Here is a 21870-nt window from a genome sequence, read left to right on the forward strand (position 1 = left end):
AAATAATCTGCCCAGTGCATGAAAAAAGTTGGACAGTATTGGTTGAGCCTATTGTATTATAATTCTTTACAAGAAGCCAGCAAGTGTGTGATCAGTTCATTTGATATGTACATTTGCTCGTACAAAGAAATAGCATGAGATTGATATGACTTGAGACTATCTCCTATACTAAATACAGAATACAGAAATATAAGAGTATAGTGGCCCATTGAAGTGCAGTTATGAACAAGACATACTGGAGCCTCTTCCTCTTTTACTTTGGCCTCTGTGGTTGGGACTGAAGAGGGAGGAGAAGTTGTGGGAATAGAAGGCACGGTATCTGAAAAGAAAATATTCATTAAATGATATCAATTTAGAGCAATGTCATTATTGACAAATACAGTAGCTAACGACAACAAACCTCCAAAGTTACATTTCTTATGCTATTACCTAGTTTATTGCTGTCTTAAATGTTTCTTCTATTCCAATTTCTGACCATTTTATTTTTAATATAATTAATTTACTTTGAAATACATTGTGATAACAAACAGAAATCCAAGCTGATGAGTGCTTCTAACCCTGATTTATTTGTACAGGTATGGGACCTGTTATACAGAATGCTGGAGACCCAGGAATTTCCAGACAACAGATCTTTCCATTATTTTAATCTTCATACCTTACGTTTGCTAGAAAACCATGTAAACATGAAATAAACCCAATAGGCTGGTTTTCTTCCAAAAAGGATTAATAATATCTTAGTTTGGATCAAGTACAAGGTACTTTTTTATTATTACAGAGAAAAAGGAATTCATTTTTAAAAATTAGGATTATTTGATTATAATGAGTCTATGGGATAATTGAGTCAATGGAGATGGCCTTTCTGTAATTTGGATCTTTCTGGATAATGTGTTTCTGTATAATGGGTCCTATACCTGTACTTCTAAGACAACTAATGCCTAAGACATTTAGGGGCATATTTATCAACATCCGAGTATTTTAATTAAAAAAGTCGACCAAACTAGAATCCGCGATTGGACCTTATTATATAAAAAGCACGATTTAATCGGATCGGGGACATACACGAAAAAATCGAGCGAAAATCCATCTGCTTTTTCTGAGTTTTTTGCGAAAAGCCTGACTATTTCGGATTTTTGCCTGAAAAGCCCAAAATAGTGGGATTTTCGAGCTAATTCCAGCGCAGACCACATACGATGGAGCTAATTCCACCATTGACTTATATACAACCTCGATAGGTCTGAGATGCCGGATTTTCAGATTCAGAATTTTTCCATCCATGGGGTATAATAAATCTCGAAAAATTTGAGTTTTTTTTTCCATTTTATAGTAAAATAATTCGAATTTTTGGAGTTTTTGGCATTCTTACTTAATAACCCCCTTAATAATACAAAGTTAGACTTCTTGTCTAATGAAAATTAAAACATAAAAAGTAGAATTATGTTAGTGTGCAAATAATGGTACGACAGAAGGAAGCGTAATACTTTTTACACAATTGAGCTAACCATTTATAATTTGAGAAGAGGGTCTGGAATCAGTCTCGTGGCTTTTTTGTGTGATATCCACTTCCTGCAGAAAACACAACAATGTTTGAGTGACAGATATACAAGTAAAAAAAAAACAATATATTGTAATCACACTTATGGTTGGGTCACTTTAAAACATGGGCAAAAGAGGCAATTGCTCAGGTCCTACATTGAGTTCTGTACTAACATTTGAATGAAATATCCACAAGTAATGGTATACATCTCATTTTGTTGTTCCTTTTTACTTTACATTTCTAGTAAACAAAGGAATGTCTCATTTAAAAAAACTCACCCCACAAAAAAACCTAATGAAGATGATTCTATTCAACCAGACAACCTCAATATTTGTCTCTGCAGTGGTATAATTGCCCTAACCCCACAAGCTGGTGAATATGTGTGTTTTAAAAAATGAAATCCCCACAGGCTAGACTGCTGAAATCATGGCCTGTCTGTGCTGTGTGGTGGAAATGCTTCTAATAAGGTCAACTGATTTAATATCCAGATATTAACTGGAAAAGTATTATCTAAGATCCCTAAGTTTTGATATAAACAAAGTCATTATTACTATTGCACTGACCTCTGAAAGTGACTGAGTACGTATAAGAGAACGCCTCTTCTTGACAAGGTCTGCATCACGGAGGTGACCCAGACCTGCTGCTTTTCTTGGAGGAGGAACTGGGGTAGAAGTAGAAGAAACACTGGCATCTATTTGCTCCACGTTAGAATCACATCCGTTTACACTCAGCCTTTTTTTGAGTCGAGGTGGTGGGATAAGATTATCATTGGATGTTGAATGTTGTGTGTCTTGATTAGTAGTCTTGTGCTCTTCATTTATTGGAAGATCATGTGAGCCTTCTTTGGATTTACTTTTGTCCTCAGATGATCTGGAGCCTTGCTTTTCTTTTCCAGAGCTTGCCATTTTCTGCTCTGTGAAGGAAAGTCTTTGTTTTTCTCTTTCTTCCACAGTGGACAAATTGACGTTATAGTCATTATCAGAAGGTGATTTGTTTTGTTTTTCATAGGAAGGTCTATTTAAAACTTCAGATTTTGTCACCATCTTTTTTAGATCAGGTGAAATATCTGCATTTAAGTCTTCTGGTGAAATATTTTTGGCAGCAGTTGAATTCTGAATTTTTGACTCCTCGGTGGTGTTGCTTGCCATACTTTTTTCTTTAAAACTGGAAAATTCAGCTTCATTCCCTGGAGTACCATTGACTTTTCGTGCCTGAGAGATAAAATGGTCACGAATTTGGCAAAGATACGTAAGAATGATGAGCTTGTCAGGAATATGACGAAGAAGCATATCTGTAGGACATAGAAGGGCAGGGATTCCAAGACCAGCAAAGCCGTTGAATGCCTAAAAATTGAGAGAGGTGGGTGGTTTGATTTTTAAAATAGTATTGATCCTAAAACAACATATATTTAGGCCTTTAGGTTACAATTAACTATAATATTCCAGAGAAATATGTCACATAGGTGCCATATACAGTGATTATCTCTAAAGAAATTCTATTAACCATGTTCTCTCGCATAAGGCTTGAAGTGTCTACATTTAGGGGCCGATTCACTAAGGGTCGAATATTGAGGGTTAATTAACCCTCGATATTCGACTAGGAACTAAAATCCTTCACCTTGAATATCGAAGTCGAAGAATTTAGCACAGATAGTTCGATCGAAGGATAATTCCTTTGAACGAACGATTAAATCCTTCGAATCGAATGATTCGAAGGATTTAAATCCAACAATCGAAGGAATATCCTTCGATCAAAAAAAGTTAGCCAAGCCTATGGGGACCTTCCCCATAGGCTAACATTGACTTCGGAAGCTTTTAGATGGCGAACTAGGGGGTCGAATTATTTTTTAAAGAGACAGTACTTCGACTATCGAATGGTCGAATAGTGGAACGATTTTTACTTCGAATCCTTCGATTCAAAGTCGTAGTCGTGGTCAAAGTAGCCCATTCGATGGTCGAAGTAGCCCAAAAAAAAATTAGAAATTCGAAGTTTTTTAACTTCGAATCCTTCACTCGAAGTTAGTGAATCGGCCCCTAATAGTTCTGTAAAAATGTATAAATCCTATTGCAGAGCACCGCTTGTCTACTTAAGGGTGGCTGAAACAGAAAATTTGGGGTATGGGCATCAGAGCATTTTAATTACCCTTTTAGTTTCTAAAATAAAGAGGGGTAAAGGGGTAACTGAAACTGCGCCCACTTAAATTTCTTTGTTCTCTGGTGTATGCCATGGGTTTCTCTTTTTAATAGCAACCCTTATTGATAGCAGCACAGTGGTGAAGGGAGAAATAATTTACAATACAATATCAATAGTATAGAAATATATAAAAATGCAGCACAGCAGTCAGTATATTCCGCTATTTGATAATCATAATGCAAAATTCAAATATAATCAAATGCAAAAGGATCACATCAGAAAAAAAGAAGGTGAAAATTTTTTTTCTAGTTTTTAGACAAAAATCTGTATGATACAACCGTGATCTGTCCTACACTATAATTCAATGAGGCATGAAGTTAATATACCTACTTTCTTATTGTTTTCTTTAATATTTAATGGATCCAGAGCTTCATAGTTTCTGAAAGAAAAAAAAATGAAGGCGCTATAAATACACAGCTAGTGACTAGAGTAGAATATCTGTCAGCATTGGAAAAGATGTTACTACATTGCAGCACAGAGGTACAGGGGAGACCTGTATATTTGGAGATTATTAGCCTCATTATAAGCACATGGCAGCAGCAAAAGGTAAGCTAAGAATGAAATCCAAGTGCAGACATTGAAATATAGTTATGGTTATGTCTAGATGTTGCTCAATAGATACGAACAGAATAAGGAATGTTCCCGATAAAACATTTGAACATTGGAACGTTTCTGAAATGGAAAGGCCTTTAATGGAGAGCTAAACCCTAAAAATTAATGTGGCTGAAAATGTCATATTGTATATAGTGAACTTATTGCAGGAGGCTAAAGTTTGAGCTTGTCAATAGCAGCAATGATCCAGGACTTCAAACTTGTCACAGGGGGTCACCATCTTGGAAAGTGTCTGTGACACTCACATGCTCAGTGGGCTCTGATTGGCTGTTGAGAAGCTAAGCTTAGGGCTCGTCACTAATTATCCAGCAGAAAATGAGCTTCCCTGGCTGTAATATAAGCTGATGCTACAGGTTTGCTGATTATTCAATTCTGATGCTAATTGCACTGGTTTCTGTGCTGCCATGTAGTAATTATGTTTATTAATTACTAATCAGCCTTATATTGTGACATTTCTATTCTATGTGTACTGTATATTGTGAGTGGCTCCCTAAGCTCAGTAAGTGACAGCAGCACAGAGCATGTGAATCAGTGAATCAGCAGAAAAGAAGATGGGGAGCTACTGGGGCATCTTTGGAGACACAGATCTTTACTGCTAAAGGGCTGTGGTTGCCTTGGGCTGGTACACAAGCACAAAACATCATGTACAACATTTCTAGCCCAATTCTTTAGTTACGCTTTAGTTCTCCTTTAAGTGAAGCATATACTAAAGAGCACCTGTTGCCTATCTTATTTTCATTATTTAAATTTTGATTAATGGCAAAGGGTTTTACTTCTGTTCGAGCAGCCTTAGAGCCCCCTTGTTCCCACTCAGTTATTAACACCTTTCTAATAGTGTTTTGGTTTCACCACCCAGATCTGTTGCCTATGGTGACCCTCTATTTTTTCCTTATTGCATGTTACTTCTCACATGATCTCAGGATGGAAATGATGAAGAATCGCACAGAATGCCAATCCATTTCTCCAGGATGTTGTAAAGTTGTTCACACGCACTCCCCGGTATCCGGCAGTCACCTCTTGACACCAGTGTAGCAGTGAATCGGTACTTCTGTAAACCGCCTGTAAAGACAGTGATGCACAAATATTACATATATATATATATACACAGCTCTCATAGAACACACCAATACATTAGCTATTACACTTCTGTACATGATTTGCATTACTCTAATCAATGCATGGGTAGATACAGTTTGCATATTTATGTGTCAATTAAAATAGTGATGGGCTAATAAATTCACCAGACATGAATTTGCGGCGAATTTCCGCATTTCACCGCAAGCAAATTAATTTGCGAATCTGCCGCGACAACTCACCGGCGAAAAATGATTTGGACACCCCCTTCACTTTAATACATTTGACCAAATAGTTGCGCGTATAAAAATTGACACTCACGTCAAATTTATTTTGATGCCCATTGACTTCAAATTTTTGTGAAATTTGCTGTAAATTCACGAATTTTCAGTGAAACGAAATGGCACAGATTCGCAGATCACTAGTATTCACCAAATAGTAATATTAAATTCTACATTGTTTAACCTTACACCCTACAAAAGGGTCAGGAGCAGAACACTGTACTCCTACAACAGCAACAAAAATGAACAGCCACATAATACCCACAATGCAACATGCATGAGATGCCAAGATGGAAGAAGGTTTTGTTAGTCAGGCCAAAGGGGGTTTAGTATAAAGGTAATGTTATGGAACAGCATTCTGCAGCTACCATGGGTACGTTGATAAATTCCAAACATAATCTTTGCAAAGAAAGTAGTAAAGTGTTACAGATGTTCTGATATTAATACTGAGGGCGACCTCCCTTTGTGACATCCAAACGTTGACTCATGAATTTATATGAATAAGTTACTTTTTATATTAAGTCCAGAGCACGTCAGTAAATATTTGTAATTGTACAATAGGATTATTTGGGAAAGACATGGATATTCCCTATCTGATTTGCACCTTGGTGACTAAAGTATAAGGAGTGCAGATCAATCTGGTTATTTTTGTTAAACAATTAGAAAAACAAATCCCTGTAATTGATTTCCATTTCCTATGACCCCTTCTTCCTAGATAAGGAGTGTAAATTTAAAAAGAGACCATTAGGGAGTAGGATCCAGTGTACAATAAAGTGATTTCAATGTCATTGTTAAATAATAAACCAAGTAACAAAATCTGCTGATGCTTCATTAAACCATTAGAAAGAGGGCACTTTAAATTCTGCCGATATATGACTCTTGTTCAACACAAAGGAATATTGCTACTTAACCCCAACCAACCAGACTATACCTATACCTTATATTACTATTTGTTATGTGTCTATTATTATAGTTTTGTCACTGAGTAGTATAATTATCTTACAAATAAAACACTTATTCTGATGTGTTAGAAGTTGGTGGAGTGATCAATCCCATTTGCAGTGGATCTGTAGATCAATGTTTTTGCTATTGTGGTGTCACTGATTCTACTAAAGAATAGAAATTGATTGTGTGTTTATAAAAACAACACATTGTCAGCTGTTGCTACTTTTGCTGCCCGTTGCCCAACAGCTGAGAGGATGACATTTTGTTTATACAGGGCTGGGTGCAAATTCCAAAAACATGGCAAGTTGTTTCCATTTTTATTTCACTTTGCACCCTTTCTTGCATGTTGTCAATGAACTCTTATGTAAACATTCCATTCCTAACACTAAAGGGGTCATTCATTATGTGCAGGGAAGGGTGCAAAGTGCAAAATAATGCTGCAATCTGCCAATGTTTTTGCACTTTGCCCTGTATATAGAAGGATTTCCAAAGACCCCCCCCCATGAATACAGGGTTGTCTGTATCAGAAGTGCTGTGTTCATGCTGGGCCTTTAGATGGTCAAGTTAGGGAGTACCAGCAGACACAAAAAGACCATGTACTTAATTCCAACGTTATGGCAGGCAGGGCTTGAAAAACAGCCCATATGGCACCCAAAACATTGTGCAGACCATGTAAATGATTGTCAATAAAGGAGGTTTTATGGAAATGGGTGCTGTTCTAGTGTGGAGTTTGAGTAAAGACAGGACCCCCTAAGCTAACCCTAACCTAACCCCCTGCCCTGTGCCCTGTAGCTTGTGCCATATTTTTTATCTGATGCTAGACCCCCAGATGGAGGTGCTCTTTGAATGTACTATTTTGCACCTCTTCTGTTTCCGTCCACTGTCTAGGTAAATGACGTTGCTTAAAAGTCCAGTTTTAGAAAAGAAAAAGACAAAAAAGCAATGTCTTCTAAGTATCAGCATGAGATTCTGCAAGAACTGAACAACAACAAGCATAAGACGAGAGTAGCCAAATACTCCAAAGTTATAAAACGATAGGAAGTTAATGGTGACAAGAGGAAGCTCTGCCATAAAATGTGAAGACATAATTTCACTGTTCACTATTTAAAGGAATGCGCACGATGATTTCTAGTAAATTGATTGAATCATTTTCCCTAGGCATTCTAGCATAAGAGAAACTAGAGAGTCTAGAGCACTAGAGAACATCTGAGTCTTGGTTATAGCAGGATCCAGGGTGGAGTAAGTAGTTACATTTCCCAAAGGCAAAAGCAGCAAAACAATCAGAAGCCAGCGCATCCTAATGAGTTTTGCCTTGTTGCAGAATGACTTGAATCTAATTCCCAGATGAAGCAAGCAAATGAATAGGAGTGGGACACTCTACAGGAGAATAGATATTTACACAAATGTATTTATGTGTTTTTTGGAGGTAAATGGAGTGATACTCTGCGTGCTTCCAAGGGCAGCCTTAGTACCCCGAGTTATTCCATGCAGTTCTGCCCATGTTAATATAGAGTGTGGCTCCATTTCACACCTCCAAGTAGGACTAACTATTCTTTATACCTTGGTTCAAGCAAATAAAGTATATATTTTGTATTAGTCACATTTGGTAATAATTATTTCAATGTAACTGGGTGTATCGTTTTCCCGCAATGCCTGGCAAATGCATCAGTTAAAAGCTCATTGGCTTTGAATGATATAAGTAAAGATTACTAGACAATTTCATACACTGATAAATCCCACTCAGGATCAATCCTAGATTAGGCTTTACTCCTGCAGAGTGTCTCTCTCGTATAAGCATTGGGCTGTCACATACCTCCCCCAATTGCCCTGCGCACTGGCTCAGTCTCTTCTTTTCAGCACTTCTTTGTTGTCCAAGGGTCGATGGGGGGGACATGGAGAAGCTGCGCATTGAGAACATGTGGCTTGACCCTTTCTCAGCCCCTGATACACTAGAGCTTGAGGGGTCAGGAGAAAGGGTTTCACTGGTGGTGAATAAAGGTGGAAATGCTTGGATTGAAAGGTTGCACATTTCCCCTGTTTGTACAGTTATCTCCTGATCTCGTACCCCCTCTGACTCTCTCTGGTTTTCTTGTGGTCTCTCTTTTTTAATTTCCAGTACATTTTCATCTTTCTGACTACTGCTCTCCATTGTATTGACTGTAGAGAATGCTGCCTGCACTGCATTTACATTTTCCTGAATGCCATTATCTGCCTCATTTGCTGTGCATTCCACTTTCTTTATTATATCATTTTCCTCCCTGTTATTTTCATTAGATTTCAATGTGATATCAACTTCTATTTCCAACTCTGTGTCCTTTGACCCTTGTGCAGCCTCTGAGTCTACTTTTTCTTGCATTAGTTCATAGAGCTCTTCTTTACATGGTATTGGCCAGGGTGATTTGGCTACTTCTGGCCCCTTTACACTCTCTTTTGTCTTAACTGTGTAGTGCAAACTATTTCTCTCCATTGCTTTCTTGTCTTCTGTGACTTCTTGACTGTACAGTATATATTTTACTATAGCAGCACAACCTGTTGAATTCTCTAACTTTGTATCTACAATTCTTTTTGCCTCTTCTGCTATTTCCTTGTGGTGTTCTCTCCTTTCTTTCTTCATTGATGATGCTTGCAATCCTTCCTTTCTGCGAGATTTGGTTTCAAGCACTGTTGCCACACTATTTGTATCCTCAAATGTAAGCTCTTGTAATCTCATCTCTTCCTTTACTTGTTCTCTCTCTTTTTTATTATCTAATTCCAATCTAACTACAGGACCAAGAACAGCTTCTATTTTACGCTCTACTTTCATTTCAGATTCTACCTGTATTTTATTTTCCTGGGGCACCAAAGTATTTTCACTTATTACACTTTCCTCCTTATTATCTAGCACTGTCTCCAAATTATTGTCATCTTTAAATGTAAGCTCTTGCGGTCTCATCTCTTCCTTTACTTGTTCTCCCTTTTCTTTGTTATCTAATTCCAATCTAATCACAGGACCAAGAGCAGCTTCTATTTTACTCTCTACTTTTATTTCAGATTCTAGCTGTATTTCTTTTTCCTTTGGTGCCAGATAATTTTCACTTATTATGCTTTCATCCTTATTATCTAATAATGCAGTCATCTCTAGAATTCTCATTTCACCTATGCCCTTCAAGCAGGGTTCTATGCTAGGCAGCCTTTGGTCTGCACAAATAATATTTTGATGTACCCGGTTTTCTTCATTTCCTTTAGTTTCATTCATTGGTGCTTTTTGTAGTCTTTCTTTCCATGGAACTTTCTCTTCAGTGTAGCTTCTTGTTTCTTTGGCAATATGTTCTCTCTGTTTATCCTCCTCTGAGTTTCTTCTGTTCTCTATCTGCTCACTTGTTTCAACCTCAGATTTAGTATCTTGTGTTTTTTCTTTGTGCCATAATTCCTCTTCTGTTTTTTCATATCCTTGTTCAGCTTCTATTTGCCCATCATCATGTATAATTCCTGCAGGTTTAACCTTAGCATCACACAGATCTTTTTTCTGTTCTGTCTCGTACAATGTGAAATGAGTCTGAGAGTCAGATAAGACTTCATTGTCCTCTTTAATATCCAACAAAGTTTCCTGCTCTTTTCTTTTTATACCTTGTTCTTCTACTACCTCTAACATACCACCCTGAGTCCAATACATTTTCTGTTCTACATTGTTCGTTCCTTGCTCTTCTTTGGTTTCTGGGGCATTTTCCTTTGTATTAGAAATTGTCCGATCTGGTATTATAGTGCCTCTGTCTTCTGCAATCGCTAAAACAAGTTCTTGTGGCTTAGATGCTATTTGATCCATTGATTTATCTAATTCTTCTTTTGTACCATCTAGCACACTTTCTGTCTTCTCTAATACTGACTTCCCTTCTTTTTCTGCAATGTCTAACACAACCTCCTCTGTCTTGGAAGACGCCTGGTCTTTTCCTTTTGCTACTTGCTCCCCTGTAATATGTAATACACTTTCTTGAAGCTGCTGTAGACTTGCTTTATCAATAGGAGTTATTTGGTCTGCGACATTTAGAATCGGAGATATCGTGTATGTGCTTTGATCTACATTATGTGGAAATTCCATGTCTCTACTAGTTTGTGATTTTGCAACTTCATATGAAAAGGTATCATCTATTTTTGTTGTTTCCAAAACTGTATTTGTTTGGAATCTCCTGTCTGGAATATGAATTATTTCCTCTACTTTCTTATATGCTTTTAAGGTTGTTTCTGGACCTTGATATGCTTTTGATGTAGTCTCAGGAATATAATGTAACTCTGGATCATTGACTGCTACTTTTTCCAGTGTTCTCAGTGCAGCTGCTTTCTTTTCCCTCCTTGCTATCTCTGGTTTTTGTGTTGTCTCTTGAGTTCTTATATCTGTCTTAGGTTTTGTCTCCTGAATCATCTCTATATCCTTAGCTTTTTTCATTCTTACTGCAGCCTCAGGAACCCTAACTGTTTCTGTCTTTCTCTCTTGCAGGTCCTCCACTTCCACCATTCTCTCCCCACTCTTTCTCCACCCTTCCCCGTGCACTATGTCAGGCTCCTTCTTGACTGTATCTTTGACACAAGAAATAGGGTTGACCTCTCGAATCTTCCATACCTCATTAGACCTGTGGCAGAAGAAAATAACAATAATGTTGAAAAATGCAGATTGCATAGTAACTGGCATAGTTACAGGTATTAATTTAATTCTTGCCAGTTGATCTAGAAACTAGGCATTTGGAACTTCAAAAATATATTACCGTTTTAGACAGTCCCTCGGAGTGTTTCATTAAAAAGAAAGTTAGATTTTTGGTTCATTGCAAATTATACTGGGATCATTTTATTTGATAGATGTATAAATTACCAATGCTGGAAGCAGTTTACATTCAAAAGAAAGACATGCTACTAATGAAGTATCACCATGGTCAATGCCATAAATAATATAAACAATATTGTAGGAAAATGGCGGAACTATACAAAGTGCATTTCACAGTAGGTGGATATTAATTTAACTCACAATAATTATATACCAGTATGGGATCAGTTATCCAGAAAAGCCACCTCCTGGAATCCATTTTAATCAAATAATCCACATTTTTAAAAATGATTTCATTTTTCTGGGTAATAATAAAACAGTAGCTTGTACTTGATCCAGACTAAGATATAATTAATCCTTATTAGAAGCAAAAACAATCGATTAGGTTTATTTAATGTTTACATGATTTTCTAGTAAACTTAAGGTATGATGATCCAAATTACCTAAAAAATTCTCATCTAGAAAACCGCAGGTCCCAAGCATTCAGAACAAGAGGGTCCATACTTGTATAGAAGTATTACAGTATGTATTAGAAAATAATATTCACCTTTTGTCTTGATCCATTGCTAGGCCATCTGTCATGGACTTTTCAATGGTTCTCCTAGCTTGTTCTCCCCCATCAACTTTAGTAACACTATTGTTGGATTTATCAAGCGGTACAAGATTAGGCTCTTGTGGTCTTCTTTGGGAAAGAACATTGGTAGATGAATGGAAGATATTAGCTGGAGACTTTGTTGTAACTTGAGAAGCTGAAAGAAATTGATACAAGTGTACAGGTAAGAGAGAAACTCGGAATGAATTGGGACAATGTAAACTAAAATACAAAAAACTAACGTGTGCTAATAGAAGTTTCGTCTTCTTCCTCAGCAAGAGTATTTAGTTCCCGGACAGGGTCTGCAATTAAAGAATTGGGAAAATTAGGTGGATAAATAAAGTGGTGCAGGAAGAGATGAGTGAATCAAGTATACTTTTCAGATTCAAAAGTAAAAACCTACTCCACCCCACATACTTCAGGTTTTTGAGGTCCAAACACGTGTGGACTTTCAGACCTTAAAATGAGAATTATAAGTGCATTGGGTTTGATTTGGCCATGCACCCAGTAGGGAGCTTATTATTGAGTACACATGTGGCAAATGCATTTAGACATATCTTGCAGTGTCCACAGATGCAATATTATTACTGCACTAAAAAAGCATTAGGCTTACACCCCCATAGTATAAGTATCATTGTGTGTAAATACACTGCAAAAACATTTTTAGAAATGAGGAACCACAACTGATCATAAAGAGCTGGAAAGAGGACCAAGGAGAAAGCAGAACTGGGACACGAGCAGGACACATTCTGAAACAGAAGGCAGACTTTAATACAGGAACAAGGAAAGTTAGACAAGGGGGAAAGTAAACACTGACACTGGCAGGGGAAACAGGCAAGTAAAAGCTAAATAAAGGTCCGGTGTAAGGACCACGACCTGTTCAACAGTCTCAGTGTCCAAGGTTGAAGCAAATGGTCAAGGCAATGTAAAGTGCAGATTCAAGAGAAGGCCAGAGGCCTGACTTCACAAACAAAAACAAAAGGTTTTCACAATTTACCCATAAATTGGATAATTATTTTTCAAAAGTTTTCTGAAGTTAACTCACTAACGAGGGCTTTTATGAAACTTTGACCCTCAATATTCTAATTTACTTTGTTATTTGATTGTGTTGTATTGATGGTAATATTTGGATGTTAAATGGGATCTTTGATGGTTTCTCCATTTTTTATGGAGAATTGCACGCAATATATTATACTGACACCGAAGCGGTGACTTTTTTTGCGCAAGGGTCACTGTTGCAATGAAATCCATAGGCACTATTCGTATTCAGGGGTTTCTACACTACAGGTTTGAGTAATAATATGCATATTGGGTATCAAATTATGAACATAATAAGAAGACTCTTGGCTTTGCTATTTATTATGTTTTTTTCTTCTTATCCAGGAACACGATTATGTAAAATGCAAATCTTGAGTACATTTTTGGAAATCTTTTAAAAGATATGTTTCCAGAAGTAAATTCTGCCTATGTATATGACCATATATTCCCCTATTCTGATACTTTGCCAACATATGATCCTCTATGAGGAAGATTTGGAAAAGCAATGGAGATAAATTGAGCATTTTAATTTCAGCTCTTGTTGAATCAGCTCACTAATTTCTTGCTGTCACGAGTGCTAACATTGAAGTAGAATAGAGTTACCTGGGTAGTAATCAGTACGGATGCCTTTAAGATATCCTAGAGAAGACAGAGTATTGAAAAGAAAGAAGTAGAGAAAAATTGTAAGAAAACTGAGTGAAAGAGAAAGACAGGACAGTTAGATTATAATGATAAAGATACACTGTTAAATCTCACCAGTAACAAAATGAGGTCTGGGTGCAAAGCATATAGAGAAAGATGCAGTAGGCACTCCCACATTCCAAAGTTTATTTTTACCTTAGGAAAATAATATTTTAATACATTTATGGAACCTGTTATCCAGAATGCTCCGAACCAGTTACCCAGAATGCTTGGGACCTCGGGTTGTCCGGATAACAAATCTTTCTGTAATTTGGATCTTCATACCTTAAGTCTACTAGAAAATCATATAAACATGAAATAAACCCAATAGGCTGGGTTTGCCTCCAATAAATTATATCTTAGTTGGGATCAAGCACAAGCTACTGTTTTATTATTACACAGAAAAAGGAAATCAATTTTAAAGATTTCAGTTATTTGGATAAAATGGAGTCTCTCGGAGATGGCATTTCCGTAATTTAGATGTTCATACCTTAAGTCTACTAGAAAATCATATAAACATTAAATAAACCCAATAGGCTGGGTTTGCTTCCAATAAGGATTAATTACAGTATATCTTAGTAGGGATTTATTATTACAAAGAAAAAGTTAATTTTAAAAAACTGTGTTATTTGATTATAATAGCTTTCTGGATAATGGGTTTCCAGATAATATTTTTTTCCCTTTATTATTGTTGGCTGCTGCATCTTTTGTGGTATGAAAGAGAGGAACATCACCCCTACAGATAAGCTACAGGTATATGCAATGAAAAAATAATAGGTGCAATATGTTATCAATTAATTGTGAAATATAGGGCCTACATCATGAACTAACAATACACTGTAGCCCAGAGTCATATATTAGAAAAATTCTAAAATTGAAAAATCTCAATCCTTATAAAATTCATATTTCACCTCGCATTGCGGTCCCGGTAGGGGATCTGATTTGCCGAGACTTCTCTTCCTCATCCTCCTCATTGAAGTCGTCCATATCAGCAATGTCAGATGGTTTAAGACTCAGGAGGCTAGCAATACTCTGCATGTCATCATCACTGAAATAGAGTTAAATATAATAGTTAAAATAATCATTAAAAAACAATGATAATTACACATTGTTTTTTTTGTAAATTGTTTTTTATATTCACTGCCCTGATTCCCGAAAGAAATATAGCATAAGCCAGTTGGATACTGCTACATTGTTTCAGAAGTCAGAACCAGAGAACAAAAAGCAAAATCTGGATTCAGTATAAAATCCAGCAACATCCATCTCAGTTATCTCAGATATTGGTAAGGGTAGTGTATAAAATAGGTCTTGAAAATCTTTATACCCATTATTCTACCAATCATGAATGTTTCCGTTATCTGCCCTGCTTTCTAAATGGAAGAAAAATTGTGATTAAAATTTGGTATGAGGCAGGGTAGTTTTGTTCTGAAATCATTATCAAAGGGTTGATGCATTTAAAGGACTTAAGGTGGCCATAGACATTAAAGGGATCCTGTCATCAGAAAAACGCATCAGTTAATAGTGCTACTCCAGCAGAATTCTGCACTGAAATCCAAGTCACATGACTTGAGGCAGCTGGGAAATTGACAATATGTCTAGCCCCATGTCAGATTTCAAAATTGAATATAAAATAAATCAGTTTGCTCTTTTGAGAAATGGATTTCAGTGCAGAATTCTGCTGGAGCAGCACTATTAAATGATTCATTTTGGAAAAAAATTTTTTTCCCCATGACAGTATCCCTTTAAGATTTTTCTCTCCCTAACGACCAATTTTAATGAGATCCAATGAATCCATCAAATTAGGTTAGTGGGCACTGAATGATCTTGCATCTAACGATTTTTCATCTAACATCGGTCAGAAAATCGAAAATGTATTTGACAGTGAAATGTATCCATTGTCCAACTGTTTGCGGGGCCAAGCAGGCCGCTAGCCACAGTTTTCCTGGCTTCAACTAGACAATAGAAATGGTATTTTAAGTTGATGGACAAATCGTACATTTAAATGGTCGTTTCATGATAAGTCTGGTTTTGCCATAACAAAAAGATCTTTTAAAGATCTATGGGATTTTCTGCCATTTATTGTTTTACTGAATTTGGTTTACATTAGCCTGTAATTCTGTATCTATGTTTACAATAATATGAATATGTACTGTAGAGGGGTAATAGGGATACCAATGGCAATCTGTATAGAGGAGACAAAGGGGCAGATTTACTAAAGGGCGCAGTGGCTAACGCTAGCGACTTTTCGGCAGAAATCCTATCTGCAGGGAGATCGCCAGTTCACTAAGGTGCAGACAATTTGGTAGCGAAAGAGACCGTCACTAGCGTTTGTACGCACCAGGTGACTTTTTGCTCTGGCGAATGGTCATTGCTCCGCAAATTCACCAAATTGTGGATTTTACTGAACTTTACCTCGAGTTTCCTTCGCCACCTCAGACCAGGCGAACTGCTGAAACTAAGCTCTTCGAGGAATGAATCTTCCTCAATCTGATGTCAGTGACATCATATCCTGTACCCTGAAAAGTCGTAAAAAACGCAGGCGACTTTTTTATTTTTAAAGCAGGATTGCCTTCTAAAGTCCGCACTATTAAAGATTTTTGTGCGAACATTTTGATGGCCATGCCACATATATTTTAGGGTGGGCTCATGTCTAGGGCATTAGAGGAGCTTTTATGTCTTTATCAAGCTCCCTTGTACATTTGTAATAAAAAGTGGCCACTTCAAGCATTTACACCAACATCTCTAATAAAGACGTGTATACGACTTTTATGCGCCCCCCCTATAGCAAATTTTCGCTAGGCACAAATGAACGCTAGCCAATCTTCACAATGAAATGCTCACACTGAAGATGTATTGGTAGTGAAAAGTCACCAGCGTTCGGCACCCAGGATGCAACCTCGCATTTTAGTGAATTAGCGGAGTGGTAACGAATTTGCGCCTGATGAAGTGGTGTGAAGCGTGCAAAGCAGTCGCTGGCTACAATCGCCCTTTAGTGAATCTGCCCCAAAAAGTCAAGATTATTATAACTACTGTTTCTACTTTCAAGTCTTAGGGGCCGATTCACTAATTTCGAGTGAAGAATTCGAAGTTAAAAAACTTCGAATTTCGAAGTTTTTTTGGGCTACTTCGACCATCGAATGGGCTACTTCGACCTTCGACTACGACTACGAATAGTCGAAATCGTTCGACTATTTGACCATTCGATAGTCAAAGTACTGTCTCTTTAAAAAAAACTTCGACCCCCTAGTTCGCCATCTAAAAGCTACCGAAGTCAATGTTAGCCTATGGGGAAGGTCCCCATAGGCTTGCCTAAGTTTTTTTGGTCGAAGGATAATCCTTCGATCATTGGATTTAAATCCTTCGAATCGTTCGATCGTACTATCTGCGCTAAATCCTTCGACTTCGATATTCAAAGTCGAAGGATTTCAATTCCCAGTCGAATATTGAAGGTTAATTAACCCTCGATATTCGACCCTTAGTGAATCAGCCCCTAACTGTAAGCAGGCAGCAAGCAGGCCATGATCTTCCGTGTTCATGATATAATTCTATGTCTATAAGTGGAAAGTCAGTATTCAGCCTATTCTTATAGAAAATAAATATGAATTTATAAAGGAAAAGTAATTATACTCACGTAGCTTTGCCCTCTCGTATTAAAATACTGGAAATGCTGACAATGAGTGTTGCAGACACAACCTTGACAGAGCGCGGAGAAAGCGCAAGTGTCACCTCCCGTGGGGCAGCAGAAATGGCAGCAAATTTGCGGAGGTCAATAGGGGCTGCTGCAAGAAGTTTTTTGTGTCCGCGGGATTCCTGAAGCAGAACAGGTAAGAAAGGACATTAGAGAAGAATTAAGATTACAATTTCCATGCAGACTCCGTATCTTTATGTTTCTAATAGATCATTGGTCTGTGCTCCCTACAGCTGATTGTCTGTAAGTCAGACACAAATACAGACAGACACAATGCTGACAGGGGACAGTTTTATATCATTTCACAACAAGTTTATATTTAGACACTTTCTTATTTCCATGAAAGGAAGGTTATATTCATTTTTGGCGTTCATGATAGCCCCCATTTAAATGATTTATTAGAGTGCTTCTTCAACCAAAATCGTTTTTTCCTACTGCAGCCAGGCTGTATGGCAGTTGGGCATTCCACGTTACTGACTCACTCGGGAATCAGCCTGGAAGATCAAGGAAATCAGTCTGTGACTCACAGAAGAGGCAAAATATTAGCTTGAGGGGCTCACCAATCAAAATGTTACATTTAAATGTAATAAAAAGCACAACATTTGCACAGTACAAAGTTCAATCAGAAACGGAGCACCAAGGAAGACGATGTTGGTCAATTAAAATTGAAAAATCATTAAAAATAACAACCGCATGCCTAGGACATATCGTAGGCTGCCTGTTTACACGTTTCGTGGCTACCAAGCTAACAGCAGCCTACCTCCATCTTCCTTAAGAAGGCACCAACCCCACCCAAAAAACACATGAACCCCTTTCCATCCTAACAAATAATAAGGTTTATATGATCCTTCATTGACAGGACAAGTAACTCCATATTAAAAATACATGGAATATTGAGATCCATACGATATTAGATTACACATTTTAAGCATTTATTACCTAAACCCAACTCCCGATGAAGGGATTAAACCCCACTCCCGATGAAGGGATTACACCGTGTTGCTGAAAAACTGATATTGACACAGCCCCAGATGTCAACATAATAGGAACATTATAAACCATCCATTTCCATTCTGAAAATAAAAATAGAAATAAAAAGTGTCCAACCACTCGATACATTATGGGGCATATTTATCAAGGTTCAAATTTCGAAGTAAAAAAAACTTCGAAATTCAACCATTGAATTTGAATACTTCGATAGTCAAAGGTTTTTTTTTGAGCGAAAACGGCCCTATTCGATCGAAGTAAAATAGTATGATCGAACAATTTAATCCTTCGAATCCAACGATTTGAAGTATTTTACAAAAAAAAACTTTGACTTCTCAAAACTTGCCCAAGAGCCTCAGGTTCTAGGAGGTCCCCCATGGGCTAAACAGCAATTCGGCAGGTTTAAGGTGGCGAAGTGTCAAAGTCGAAGTTTTTTAAAGAGCCAGTACTTTGATATTCGAGTGGTCGAATAGTCAAAGTTTTTTCACTTTGAATCAAAGTCGAATTCGGCCTATTCGATGGTCAGAGTACCCAAAAATTACTTCAAAATTGAAAGTTTTTTACTTCGACCCTTGATAAATCTGCACCTAAAAATCAAGTGCACTCACAAGTTTAACAGAAGCATGAGATCTCCCATTCCCTATTCATGCCCCCATATGCTTCAGTGGTTTTTAGCTGATGAATCCAATAAGCTTCCCTCAACAACAAATTTTTATCTGAATCTCCTCTCCTTATAGTACATTTTAACTCATCAGTAATTGGAAATTGTATCTTCATCACACCATCATGTTTCTCCTGTATATTTTTGGCTACAGCGGATTTATAATCTTTCCTACAGATGGGGCCGATTTGTGTTCCAAGAAACGTGTACCTGCTTTCCTCACCGTTTTCCCCACATATTGGGAACTGCAGAAACAAGTGATCAACTATACAACCCCCTTCGATGTACAATTAAAGTACTTCCTAATCCCATAAATCTTCCCAGTGCTTCAAATTCCTTAGAAACTTTTATATATGGGCAGGATTTTCACCTGAACCTGCCACATCTATAGTTACCCTTATATCTAAGCCTCCTAGATACCCAAGAGGCTAAATTCCTATTTTTCTTGAACACAAAAGAGAGCCATGTGTCCAAGACTCTGGCCAATACGGCATCTTGGAGCAACACCCACCAGTATTTTCAAACACTTTTTTGAATAGGCCATGCATCCTTACCAAAGGTTGTATAATACCGTACAGGGGGATTTTTGGATCCCTTAATGGAATCTATTTTAGTCCGTTTTCTAATGGACAAGGTAGTTCTATCAGTCACCACTGCTTTCTCATAAGCCACCCTAACCATGTCTATGGCATATCCCCTCACTAGGAACCAATCCCACAACAAGGCGTCCCAAGAGGAGCAGATCCTCCTCAGTCGTATGAACTGACCCACAGGGACACCCCTCAGACAGCTGGAAGGATGGAATGTAATAAAGTATTGCAGGTAATTGGCTTCCTAAAAAGGTCAGGTCTCTAACCATAAACATAAAATCCAAAAACGAGATTTGTGTATTGTAAGTCTCCATAGTGAAAGCAAGCCCCTGCACTCTGTTATTTGCCATAGTGAACAAACACATCGAGGGAAGACTCATCGCCATCCCATATACTGTATCTATGCAATCGTCGTTGTAGAGAATGAACCAAACAATATTAGCTCTGTATGGATTTGTCACATCAAAAATGTGGAGCCGCTCAAACCAACCCAAGAATAGGTTGGCATATGTGGGCAAAGGATGTCCCCATGGTGGCCCCACATTTCTGTAGAAAGTAGTGTCCATCAAACAGGAACTAATTTCATCTCAACAAAAACTCTATAGATTTATCTCTATAAACATATGTTCTTTGTTAAGCCAAAAACAGATGGCGTCTATCCCTTTAGGTTTTAGCAAGCCATCAGGAAGATTGTCTAGTACAGCAATGTAAGAATTTATATCAACATATTTCTGTAACTTTCTCTAATACAGAAGTAGTTTATCAACATATTGTTTGTTTTCATTTCTCTTCTCATCAACCTGTGTAACGGAATGGGCAGCCTAAAATAATTCTATTTGTGTAACAAAAAGTACCCGCTACAGAATGTCTGACTTTATGCCTCAGAATTTGCTCCAGGTTCTGTTTCTTCCTCATTGGCTCATTATACCGTGGGTGGATTTATGAAGAATGAACTGAGAAATCCAGAAGAATTTAGGAAAACATTCCTGAGTGAAAACTTTACATTTTAATGAATTGACACATTCATTAGCAAAAGACCTGTGTTAATTCATCAGAGTATTTGAGCTGCTTTGAACAGTCAGGCGCATGTATTTTACAAATCTTTATGCTCTAATTTGCTTTAGAGTGGAAAATAAAAAGTGCCAAGGTTTAACCAAGCAGTAATAATTTTCCATTTTAGTTATAAAAAATATACACATTACAGTTATATATTGTTAGAAACAGTTCAATGTCACAGAATATACTAACAGATAACAGATAAGTTCTGTACATTGTAGGGGTTATTTATCAAGCTCCGAATATCCCCACCTTGAATAATTCGTAGTTTTCGGAGCAAAAAAAAAGTACAAGTTTTTCAAGATTTATTAGAGTCCGATGGTCTAAAAACTCAGAATCCGAAACCCCAGCACCTAAAAGCTCTCGAGGACCTGTATAAGTCAATGGGGTCCTCGAGAAGAAGGTCCCAGTGTCTGCGCTGATATCCATACTGATATCCGATGATTTCGGGGTTTCGCTGCAAAAAACTCCAATTCAGTTTTTGGGAAAAGCTCAGAAGTTTTCGGAGTTTTGCCCAACCCTATTTTTTCGGGCTATTTTCTTTATAAATAAGGTCCATTTGCGAATTCGGAGTTGGTAGGAGTAGATATTAGAAATACTGAGATAAATTCGGACCTTGATAAATAACCCCCGACCAATTAATACTACCACTAATGCTTTCTTCAGTTATAATGTTGAATCTTGGCAGAACTATTCAAAGTGTAATACGTTATATTATGAGCAGAAAAAAATCATTTAGGACAATAAAATCAGAGTCCTACCCCTTCAATCTGGAATGTCCACTCCTTCTCCTCAAAATATTCCGTGTGCGGGTCCTAGAAGAAAGAGACACACTACATTAACTTCTTTCTTCTGTTGCCTCCTGTTCCATTGTCATTTGCAGTAAGTCTTTAATTCTTGGTATATAAACTTGATCATATATTTTCATTAAGATTAGAACACTTTGGGGTAAATTTATCAAAGAGCGAAGTTCCGCCACTAGAGTGAAATTCCGCAGCTCTCAATTCATTTCTATGGGATTTTGAAAGGCGTATTTATCAATGTGTGAAAGTTCACCCTTTGATAAATACGCCTATAAAAATCCCATAGAAATGAATGGGAAGTGGGGGATTTTCACTCTAGTGGCGGAACTTCACTATTTACTTC

The 21870-nt window shown here is 37.3% G+C and overlaps 1 protein-coding gene across 2 annotated transcripts in view; it reads right to left on the minus strand.

Moving 5' to 3' along the window:
- Positions 1 to 21870, minus strand: part of ehbp1l1.S (EH domain binding protein 1 like 1 S homeolog) — a 44272-nt gene that overhangs the window by 7533 nt on the left and 14869 nt on the right. Inside the window, exons 4-15 of one of the 2 annotated variants that reach the window (XM_041591558.1) lie at positions 21486 to 21539; positions 17374 to 17552; positions 14654 to 14790; positions 13665 to 13700; positions 12266 to 12325; positions 11979 to 12180; positions 8453 to 11243; positions 5250 to 5398; positions 4058 to 4106; positions 2098 to 2877; positions 1500 to 1563; positions 237 to 319 (exon numbers count right to left, since the gene is read on the minus strand). In XM_041591558.1, coding sequence (XP_041447492.1) covers positions 237 to 319; positions 1500 to 1563; positions 2098 to 2877; positions 4058 to 4106; positions 5250 to 5398; positions 8453 to 11243; positions 11979 to 12180; positions 12266 to 12325; positions 13665 to 13700; positions 14654 to 14790; positions 17374 to 17552; positions 21486 to 21539 — 4584 coding nt within the window. The remainder of the gene's footprint in view (positions 1 to 236; positions 320 to 1499; positions 1564 to 2097; positions 2878 to 4057; positions 4107 to 5249; positions 5399 to 8452; positions 11244 to 11978; positions 12181 to 12265; positions 12326 to 13664; positions 13701 to 14653; positions 14791 to 17373; positions 17553 to 21485; positions 21540 to 21870) is intronic. The other variant, XM_041591559.1, reaches the window with a different exon arrangement.

Source organism: Xenopus laevis, chromosome 4S, assembly GCF_017654675.1.
Source record: "Xenopus laevis strain J_2021 chromosome 4S, Xenopus_laevis_v10.1, whole genome shotgun sequence".
NCBI lineage: Eukaryota > Metazoa > Chordata > Amphibia > Anura > Pipidae > Xenopus > Xenopus laevis.